The 11181-nt window shown below is 39.4% G+C and overlaps 2 protein-coding genes across 2 annotated transcripts in view; both read left to right on the forward strand.

The window, feature by feature from the left end:
• Window positions 1-371: 371 nt before the first annotated feature.
• On the forward strand, window positions 372-7089 carry LOC118414214 (PACRG-like protein). Its single transcript, XM_035818099.1, has 7 exons — window positions 372-793; window positions 1436-1503; window positions 1794-1884; window positions 2190-2324; window positions 4046-4153; window positions 4519-4599; window positions 5100-7089. Exons 1-7 carry the CDS (start codon window positions 677-679, stop codon window positions 5154-5156), a joined length of 657 nt encoding a protein of 218 aa, XP_035673992.1. The 5' UTR covers window positions 372-676; the 3' UTR covers window positions 5157-7089.
• A 1651-nt stretch (window positions 7090-8740) lies between these two features.
• Window positions 8741-11181, forward strand: part of LOC118414137 — a 3903-nt gene continuing 1462 nt past the window's right edge. Inside the window, exons 1-6 of the mRNA XM_035817958.1 lie at window positions 8741-8959; window positions 9493-9516; window positions 9815-9931; window positions 10256-10353; window positions 10659-10764; window positions 10943-11113. Coding sequence (XP_035673851.1) covers window positions 8893-8959; window positions 9493-9516; window positions 9815-9931; window positions 10256-10353; window positions 10659-10764; window positions 10943-11113 — 583 coding nt within the window. The 5' untranslated portion in view covers window positions 8741-8892. The remainder of the gene's footprint in view (window positions 8960-9492; window positions 9517-9814; window positions 9932-10255; window positions 10354-10658; window positions 10765-10942; window positions 11114-11181) is intronic.

An 11181-nucleotide genomic window follows, 5' to 3' on the forward strand; every position in this document is an offset into this window, starting at 1 on the left:
ATACCTTTAATCAGCAGACCTCCGGGCCCAACATCACTTCAATAACAAAATGGAGTACCAGCATTCATTTCCTCAGAATACTGCAGATGGGATAGAGTTAGATTGGCAGATTCTCCCTTTTTGGGGGGAAGGGAGCCATCAGAAATGCTTTCTGCCCTTTTTTCAACTTATCTTGTAGAATCAATCTTAACATTGACTTGACAATGATATAACTAACAGACGACTAAGTATGTTTATGTATCATTTTTCTTGAACAATGAAATGTTGATAACACCTTGATGTTATCAAAATGATTGATAACACCTTTTGATGTATGAAATGATGTTGGGAAATGTAGCTGAAATGCGTACCGTATTGTGGCGCCATCTAGCGATATTAGTATGATTTGCAACAGCTTCAAAATGGCGGACGTGGTTGACAACCTGTTCGTTTGGTCCTGTCATCAGATGACCTCTGGTCGCTGTTTCACGAGAAAGACTGATCGTCCGTCAACGTAGACCAATTCATAGATATCTCAAGACTAGGAACAGCCGGTTAGGTAGATGCCATCAACATTTCCAGTCGTTACAACCCGTATCCGCGCGTTGTTGAGGTGAAGGACCACCGTGATCGCGGCTGTGACAGTTGTCAGAAACTCGCTGGCAGTGATTTACAAAGCTGCTACCGCGAAAACGACATGACTTCTTCCTTCGGAGGGCCCGTCAAGCCGAAGCCGAGGTCCGCAGGATCCGCCGGGAAGGGCAGGTCGCAGCCAAAACCGTCCGATAGACTCAACCCCAAAACTGTCAACCCGGTGAGCCATGTAGCTAAGGACATAGCACAGTGGCAGGCTTATATTAGAGCGAAGCTGATCGATTCCGTTACCATAGCAACGAGTGAAGGATTCCCTGTGCACATTAGATTAGAATCTAGACTTCATGATAATGGTCGTGTGAAGGGGGTCCAAACAAAGGGGGAATGGGGGGGGGGGGGGGGATAAGAGGGGGGGTGCTTGAGGGAGTCAAAGGTCATCAGTTATTTATTTAGGAATGCAAATTTCTTTTAAAAGATGTTAATCCATAGTTGATAATTCGTTCAGTCTGCATTTTTTCATTATTTTTTATGATAACAAGCATACCACAAGTTCGTCAAGCTTCCATTGGGATTATTTACTGTTCATAAGTTTTTGGAACAACATCAATAACATTAACAATAGTCAAGTCAATACTAGTACACATGTTGAAGTGTTTTTACAATTTCTGTAAAAACACTTGATTTTATCTCAAAATTCTGGAGCATGATATCAATATGTTGCAACATGTGTAATTTTTACTGTGAAACAGCTTTATTATATTTTGCTATATAGCTATGCACAACTGATAAGGAACTACTTGCATATTGCATATTTAAAGCAAAAGTCTTTAATGTTGTTGCTGTTTTTTTCTCTCTTCTCCAGTTCAATGGCACAGCAAAGCACGAAACAGCATTTTCTGCCATGTACACCAATGGTGGTATCCCCTGCAGGTAGGGTAGGCTTATTCTATGATCACTGCTGTCTGGGTTGTATAAAGGCAACACTGGTTCACCTTTACCCTGGTATCTTTGCAGGATATATATAGCCAATATCTATTGTACAGTGTATTTAGAACAGTGTATTCGGGGAGATTATCATTTAGCAAACCTGACTGTCTACATAGATCTGCACATCTGTTAATTTTACACTATTCAGTGAAGTTGTAATTGATTTGCTAATTCATACCATTCTTTACTACACTTGACTTGAATAGACGTTTGTCAATGATTTTTTTTTTCAGATTAATGCATGGGTCCGTGAAGCACAAGCTGCAATGGGACACGCCCCCAGAGGTTCTGCCCTTTGACCCCTTACTTGTTACATTAGCAGAAGTAAGTGGGGTTATCATAAGCTGTTGTTTTCATAAGCATTACTGATTGTTGACAGGCTTGCAGATAAAAGTCTGATAAAAGTCCCAACTGATTGCAAAGTTCCCTATAGAACTAGTTTGACAGTATCTTTTGCATGCTTTTAAATCATACATTATTGATTTTTTTCTCTGTAGTTTTATGAACAAGTACAATATTTTGGAATGGATGTTTTCTTTTTTAGAGAAGATAAAGTTGTGCTGTACTTTATACATTGCATTGGGTAAAAAGATTAAAATGATGATGTACGGAGCACTTTTTTGTTGTAGGGTTTGCGGGAGACCAAACACCCGTACACGTTTGTGGCCATGATCGGTTTCCAACAGCTGCTAGAAGTGGACCGTGCAGGTGACAAGGCTGTTCCTGTCCTGCCTCGTGTGGCAGCTGCCGTCAGACTGGCTCTGGTACGGCTTCCTCACATCTACACATCTCCTGCATGGGCACACACAGCCAGAACACACTATACAATACTAGTAGTTTCCCGTGTTGGGATCACCTTTGTTGGAGGATAGACTTGTTGGGATCAGTTTTACAGGTCTTGGGCTTAGGTCACATTTCCAATCCGGGGCCCAGCCGGGCAGCTTTCGGGAGAGAAAAGAATGATATAAAAGACATCAGAAGAATACACAAAATGTCAAAATAGGATTCATGGGCATGATTTGTGTATATTTCTAGGTATACATTTTAATTTTTCGGTTCTTAAAACATCCCAGTCGGGCCCCAGTTTGGAAATGTGACCTAAGCCTGGGTGCCAGCTTTTTAGCTTTAACCTGCTCTCCCGGTCGGTCTTGTATTAAAAATGGCAGCAACCAACAGAGCAGATGAAAGCTAAAAAGGCCCATATGCTTATAGGCTATATGATAGTACATTGGCCTGTCCTAAAATGTTGACCAAACAGGCTGAAAAGATTTATAGGTTCTGAATTTTTGCCCAATTTCATTCAGTCACTGGTTCCTTTAGCCAAGGCTTTCTCACAAAATGTTATTAAAATCCTGTCTAAATTACTATATTAGTATATATACAGCACTGTACATGTACCATCAGAACAGGTGTGAATCACCAAGAAGGCACCAGACTGTGAAAACAGTGCTCATATCACATGATGAACACTGGAGTAAATTTGATGTACATTTATATCTTCTCAAATATCCTCCCCTATTTGGACTACCTCTACACATCAAATCAATGTGGGAAGTAGGTCATATACAGCAGGTGTTTCATCAAAAATGCCAACAGAGCACAAAAATAATAATTCTACATGATGGAGTTTGTCTTTGTTCAGAGAAGATTCAACTTATAGATATGAAATCCTATTTAGCATCCTTCCATATTAATCCTCCCCTAAACATTAAATAAATGTGGGAAGTAGGTCATATGCAGCAGGTAGAGGCTCAATGTACCGGTACAAAACCATTTTTTTCTTGTTTTACTGGTCCGAAAAATGGATCTGAAAAAATTCAGTTGGACAAACTATATTATATTGTAACGGGTTTACACATTTTGACACTTACTGGTTCAAGCAAATAACAAGAGTGAAGTAGGGTAGAGTTTATAACTGTTAGTCATTTCCACCAAGTTTTTTTCAGTTAAACTTACATAAAGACATGATTTTAAAACGCCAGTGGAAGTTGGATACTCCGTCAAATAGATTCCTTTATAGAAAATTGGACCATTGTTTTGAGTATCGCTTATTCACAAGTTTTTACAGACAATCAGGTCCAGGTTCAAGACCTTTACTTCAATTTTCTGTACCAATACCCACCCCTAGCTGCAAGTGTTTCATTAAAAAAATGCCAACAGACCAGAAGAACATAATTCTATATATTTGAATCCACAATTAGCAAAATACTTTCCTATGATATGATATGACATGTCCAATATGATAAGTTATTTTTCATTTGAATACATTTTTACTTATTGCACAGTTTGACTGTATGTCTGTTGTGCCTGTTTGAATGCCTGTCATATCTTCATCACTGTATGTCTGTTGTACCGATTTGACTGTTTGTTGTAGACCTACCAGTGTTTCATCTAGTGTACCTATTTGACTTTATGTCTGTTGTATATGTTTAACTGTATGTCTGTTATACCTATTTGACTGTGTGTTGTACCTGTTTGACTGTAGGCTTCCCCTGAACAGGAAGTGTTTGAACGAGGCCTGGCCGGTCTAACATGCCTCAGCACTGCCGTGGGCCCAGCCCTGAACCAACACCTCAAGTCCCTCCTGTCCTATGTACGTACAGGCTGTAGCATGTGTCCTGTGAACTGGGTAGCTTGCATTACCAAAATAAGAACTTTTTGTAGGGCAGCGTGTGCTAAGATTTCTTCTATAGAACTGTAAGATATTCTTTACTTGAATGATAGCAAAAAGTTTCTAATTTTAACATTTTTAAGTCTATGCCATATATGTTCTGGAAAAAAGCTTCTAATTGTACATTGCTATTAGTTGCTTTTATTGTGTGTGACCTTTCTTTTGCTGTTCCGTTATGCTAAACCGTATTCTTACACATTCTTGAATGCGGATACGTTTTTACATAAACATGCCAGATTTTATCGTTCAGAATTGTGTGATGTTACAAGTCTCAATGTTCTTCCCAGTTGTCCAAGAGGATGATGGAGAAGAAGTACCGTGATGATGTCACAAAAACCCTGCAGCATCTGGAGCAGAATGGGGGGAAGGTTAGTTGTCATGGCAACAGTTCTATAATTTGTTAAACCTGACAGTTCTCACTATAATTTACATATGTTTACCCGGGCAGGTGTAGTCAGTATGTTGAAAAAAAAACTGTATCTATCTATTACAGGATCTTTGAAAGAATGTAGTCAGCTTGACTTTACCTTACCTTTGTTTCCTATTGGAATCCAAAATTGTGTTCAACTTGACTTTGTCTCTACCTTGTTTCCTATTGGACATCCAAAATTACCCTTCATAGTTAGGGTATAAAAGACCAGTTTCTCCCAGATCACTTCAGTGTCACTGGATGCTATCTGAAAGGTTGACCATTTCCGAAGCATATCCAGTTGCTTGAGTAACTTCTTTTTGGCATGAATGATTCATAATTTTGCTGTAGGTCAGGAAGGCCAACTCAGAAAAAAGTTTACATACACATGTAGTTACTTCAGTGTGAAAATATTCTGAAGAAAATACACAGTAACACTTGCTTTCCCTGTATTTTCAGGAATGCCTGTCCATGATCAAGTCTAAAGTGCCAACTTACTGCTCAATACACTCATGACAATGTCCGTGTATTGGTACATTGTCATGGTCTCTTGCAAATACATGTACAACCCTGTGGTAGTGGTTGTACATATACCAAGACAAGTGGGGAGTCAAAGCAATAGGAGACCAGTATCATTCCAGTGTCATGTTTGTAGAACATGAGCAGAACTCTACCAGCCCAGCAGTGTGGAGCTGTGGTAGGAGATAGATAGGAGGGTGAGTCAAGAAGTAATGCAAGTGATTTTATAATCTCATTTTTTAATTCAATGAGTTGAAATCTTTCCCAAAAATAAAAGCATATATCCTCTTGAGATTGAAATATATATTAGTAAGTTTGTTGTTCACCATTCATTGTTCATCAAAAGTCTGTTGGTAGAAAAGAGCATAACAAGGGGGCTCACTTAATGTATTATATGGATTTCTCTGACTCACTTGTAGCTATTTTGGAGACTGAACCTGCACATGTATCAAGCCGCATATACAGTATCTATAAGCCACATGCTTATTTTGAACTCTGAAATCCAATCAGTTTTTCTTTTTTTGTTGCTTCGAAGAAGTGAGTTACAAGTTGGATTTAGAGGGCTTGTCAGTATGCTGAATCTGCAGTGTGCTGATTAAAATTCACTGTAGCCTACTTTCTTATCAACTTAGAGAAATGGAATATAGCAAACATTTTGGTCTTTAAACTGGCAGTAACTGTCAAATTTTGCTTCTTCTTTTGGTTAGTAGAAAAGTAGTCTACAAAAACTTTTAATCAACAAACCCTGTATTCAGCTCTAATTTATAAATCCAAATGGCACTATAACACAACTTACAAAATGTACTCCTAAGCAGCTGTAAATGAGGAAACATTGGGGGTTCAAATTCAGATATTTCAATCTCAAGTAGATATATACCTTTACCTTTGTGACAAATTTCAACTCATTCAATAAAAAAATGAGCCAGCTATAAAAATTACTTGCATTATTTTTTTACTCACCCTTATATACATAAGTGCTGCAGACAGGAGTTTTCTGTCCAAAGTCTTTCACTAGGGGTGTTTCCTGCTTGTTGTGTTCTACAGTCGGCTTAAGACTGGTGTTGTTAAATGTGAAATATATTGGTTAAATGCATTGAAATCCTAAGCTATGCTACCCAGTTTTGCACTGTACATAGCCTATTATTTTAAGGCTTACTTCATGAAATTTGCATGTTTGTGTTGAGGTAAGTTACTACTTATATGGTACATTTTGCACTTTCTGAATATAGTAAGGTTTTTTTACCATCCCTTTCAGTCTGTATTCCCATTTTCATGGATAGTCAGAAAGCAGGTCAGAAGTCCAAATCAATACATTATCTGTGCCATATGTTTCACCACAGGAGAGCAGAATGTATACATTAGTAGTAAAAAAAACCTGAAGGGTTGCATGGCCGACTAAACATTTGTTTCCAGACTTAGTTTGTTTCACCAGTGAAATGTGCACTTTTCTCACAGAGTGCAGATGTTTGAAGTGAAAGATGACCACATGTGGCATATTATATAGGAGGATGCTGTATGCTACCTTTCAAAGCACAAATTGCTTGCACAGTGAAATTAGTGACGCAACAGTTTTTAAGTTGGATGTGAGTTTTGTTTTGCCATATATTTATATACAATTTACAATGTGCCTGCTCTGTTACAAGTACTAGTGTGTGTAATTGCTTTGTTCCTTCAATAGAGATGTTCATTCTGTGGGAGAGATACATTCTATCAGAAGGTTTTACCCAGCCATTATAACATTTCACCAGTCTTGTATAAAGTAGCTGCCATTATCAAGTTGCTCTGAGTGAAACGTTCATGGCTGCTATGATGCTGAAAAAGTTCGATTTTTTTCTGCAGGCCAACAAGTGTTATTTGTGTCCTTTAGTACTTAGCCATAGTGTTTGTACATGTTTCTTGTGTAAATAAAGACAAATTTCTGTGAACTGGCCAGTGTGGTCTGTTAAAAGATGAATTACAGATATTACATCATAGCATTCACAAATAAAAGATTACACACATTAAATACACAGAAACGTAAGGCCTAGTCTTTTTTGTTAGCCTAAGAAAGGTTGTTGCATTAGTTGAATTGGGGTGGGTTGGTAGTCATATCTTTCACAATAGACTCTAAACAAAGTTGTACTTCTTAAAAAGTGTAGATTATTGTAATACACACTGCTCATTTGAACTTGAATGACAAGATTGGATTGGGCACCTCTTAGTTATTGAATGAATGTTTATTTATTTGTAAGTTTGGAACTGAAGGCTAAGTGCATGTACATGCATGGTAGAAACATAACAGGAAGAAACCATATGACATTTTGTGAATGATGAATAATTTATTGCTTGAATAGCTACTACACCATCAAGGATTAGTGTTGATGAGGCACATGAGTACATTTTACTGAAGACAATGTGTGAAATGAACCCAGACCGTGGTTAGCTGTAGGTTTTAATGGTTTTCAGTAATGTGGATGTCTAAACTAGCTGTGTCTTCAGGTAGGAGGTTCCTACGTGTAGTGTCACATGTACCCCGGGACAATGCTGTCTAGCAGAAGTTGAAGCTAGGTACGCTGTCCAGGTAGATGTGGTGGCTCTCCTGGGGTCTTCTTCAGCATAGAAGCAGTCCGGGATAACCTTGAAAACATTCTGTAGAAAAAATGGTACCTTATTAGTGTTGGCTGTTTTAACTACGACTTTTGTACACTGTATGTATCAGAATTGCTAACTCCAGTAACAGTTACAAGGCTTTTCAGCCATTGGTGTTTGCGAAGCGACGACAACAAATGCAAACTACGAGGCAATCGTGATATGCACACTATAGGACCCGCATTGAGTTTATTTTGAGTGCATGTACTCCGAAAAGGTCATTGAAGTCTGAATGTGACGGCAGCAACTAGGATTGGCAGCGCCATGAAGACAACACCTGTGTCTTCTAATAAAGGCAACGGTAAAGTCGTCTGGTAGTGATCGACTATATCAAGCATACTGTCGGATCTTGTATCAAACTTCACGATTTATGGAGAAGACATAAAATAAAATGGAAAATATGCGGTACCTTTTAGCATCTAAAGGGAGAAATAAAACACACATATTTGAGCGGTAAGCATCATGACATGGATCTGTATAGATGTCTGACAGCATACTTTGATCACCCGTAGATGTGCATGAATGTCCTAGATACATACTATAACTTATCTGCTCATTATATGTTTCAATACAATATTACGACATGTAGTATTCAATGCATGTATCTTTTGGTACCGCAGTCTTTTGTGTGATCATGCATGCATAATCTTACCCCGTTGAGGCTACATGTAAATGCAGTACAAAAACAACATTGAAACAAGTGGCTGCACCCCTCTATCACATTATTTCACTAGTATATAGACAATTATTGAAATAACAGCTAAAAACCAAGTTATCACAACTTTTCCAACTATCACGTTTTCTGTCCTAAAATACTATTCAGGGCTAAATAAAGGTATTAAATAATCAAGTCTAAATAAAGGACGTACGTACCTCGTAAGATCAAAACTCAAGACGATTCGCCTTTTCAGTGAGAAAGAAGCAGCTGAGAACATTTGCATTTGACGTAATGTCACCCACACATAGCCGGTTCGAACCACCGCCCTTCCGGACCATCCCTGGAACATGTCTGTGCCACAGTCTATAAATGCACAATTGACACCTTGTCACCACTTAGCCCATCGACCAGGACAGTACACTCCGACTGCCGAGGACCAACATCATCATGAAGACTGTGGTAGCATTGGCGCTTCTCAGTCTTGTCTGTGTGGAGGGATGGCTCTTCAGTGAGGGTAAAACAATACCTTGATCTGTCTCTATCTGTGTGCTGTTGTATGCAAGGAAAGTTGGTTTATACAAGAATGAAAGACCTTGGACTACCCAAACCATTTGTAATTTGCCGTGAATTGTTTGTTATTGTTATTGCTATTGTTATTTCATTTTTTAGTCACTTGCTCGAGTACACCACCTCTCTGTCCTGTATTGTACTGAGTTGATCTCTGATAAAAAAGAGCCGTCGAACATTCACCGTAGATGTGCTTCAACATAAGTTCATCAACGTCGTAAATGTTTATGTAATTGCATCTTTCCATGTCCAACCTTTCCTACATTCACAGAAGCCACTTCTATGCCATTCGTTTTGGTCCAGCTCTTAAAGCCGAAGAAAAATTTCAGAACATTTTAGTACCAGCAAGGAGGTTAAAAATCTCTTTTTTTAACCTCCTTGGTACCAGACATTTGATTTTCAATCCTACAGACATGGATAATGTATGTACATTTTCTGTCTTCCTTATGACTTCTCGACATTCTCCTGTTTCCTCTACAGATGCTGAGTGGAACGACCTCAAAGGTAAAGTTACAAACGATGTTATTAACGTCGTTCGATGCTTTCATTCAGTTATGATAAATAGATAGTCTCATTCGAGAGAAATACGAGGCTGATGATGTTACGTCGCAGTCATTGACCACTTTCCACCCTATATTGTTTCTCATGATGCACACTCACTCTGGCGTACTATTGGGCCTCAAGCTTTAGTTCCCGCGGCCGTCACGGCTTTGTTATCGTCTCGAGCTCAGTTATCCTTGCATCTTTTGATAGCGCCCTGACAGCCATGTTGTAAAAATGACACGATGGTTTTCCTTGCCAGTGACGTGGGGCTTGAACCAGGTGTTCGGCTCGACCATATTCGACTCCCTCCCCCGTACGGAGAGTGACGCCCTGGCGGAGGGGTGGGTCGACTTCAGTCGTGGCGCAAGTTGCGACGGTACGTATTACCTGATTATAAGAGATTATTGGCAGGTTTTATTTTACAGCAATATGTTCCTAAATTGGATAGGACAATGTACAGTATATGATCAACTCTCATATAGTTCCACCGGATGCCATAGTACCACCTCATGATAACAAATACATGAAATTAAAGACGTGTACCAATGCGGCACCAGTAACCCTGAGGTATATACAGTTCATATATTTAGGCCACTATAACAATGATTATTTGGCGTGGCTGTATTATGTCATTCGATGGTTTTATGTTAATTGCTTTGCACCCATCCAAAATCTCACACTTTGTCGCATTTGTTTTTAGGAGATTTTTACCGCGGGTCACGCTATATCAAGGACGACGACCCCGCGGTCATGCTGCTGTTCGACAAGAACGGCTACATCGCTGGTATTCAGATGGGGGTGGGTCAACCTAAAGTTTTCCAACCTAAAGTTTTCCAACAATGCCTAAACTTTCAGTCCTCAAAACAGGCGACTTAAGTCTAAACCTCATTAGGGCTTCTTTCAATATAACTAGTACATTCACTTCACAGATTGTTTCATGGTCCTACTTAGAGATTGCGATATTCTGAAATCATTATTAAAAACTCCTACAGGTGTCTTGAATTTGTTGTCTGAAATCCAGACATGTAGGCGAGTATTATTCAGATATCAATCCTTAAAAAATGTTTCTTTTAATATAACTCCCCCCCCCCCCATCCCCCTAGGCTGTCACAACCGACCTCCCTGCCGGCGTTCCAGCTCCCCAAATCATGAACATGTGGAACTATGATGGTAACATGTTGGTCATCACCGCCTACTTCATAGACCCAGGTTTGTCACACATGCATGCTTTATTATAAAACTCGTATTTTTTTTAAGTGGCATAAAAGTCAGCATTTTCATTGTCTCTTAGAGAGAAAGCAGCCTGTGGTTATCTTCCGTTGTGTCAATTTGTACTGTTTCGACTTAGTTTTCTAGTCTTAAATTCCACGCCTTTTCCTACTGACAGCATCTGTCTGCACCGGCCGTTCGGACGCGGTCTTCACCCTGGAGGGTACCGGCGTGGGTTTGTACCTGCAGACCGGTACCAACCCTGAGACTGACTACGAGCTCATCCCCAGGGACGAGGCTGATATCGGCACGACCGCCTGGACCAAGGGCGGCTGCTTCTACACCATGGGTACACTAAAATATTTGACTATAGATCTGGAAACAGACTGACAGAAAGTTGACAAAATCACTGATGAT

This window comes from Branchiostoma floridae, chromosome 4 (genome assembly GCF_000003815.2).
Source record: "Branchiostoma floridae strain S238N-H82 chromosome 4, Bfl_VNyyK, whole genome shotgun sequence".
Lineage (NCBI taxonomy): Eukaryota > Metazoa > Chordata > Leptocardii > Amphioxiformes > Branchiostomatidae > Branchiostoma > Branchiostoma floridae.

What these genes read in the sequence shown, in the direction of transcription:
- LOC118414214 (XM_035818099.1), top strand. Translation starts at nt 677, where the DNA reads ATGACTTCTTCCTTCGGAGGGCCCGTCAAGCCGAAGCCGAGGTCCGCA. An exon ending in ACCCCAAAACTGTCAACCCG is followed by an intron (nt 794 to 1,435) that starts GTGAGCCATGTA and finishes TCTCTTCTCCAG; the next exon opens with TTCAATGGCACAGCAAAGCA. An exon ending in CTGCCGTCAGACTGGCTCTG is followed by an intron (nt 2,325 to 4,045) that starts GTACGGCTTCCT and finishes GTTTGACTGTAG; the next exon opens with GCTTCCCCTGAACAGGAAGT.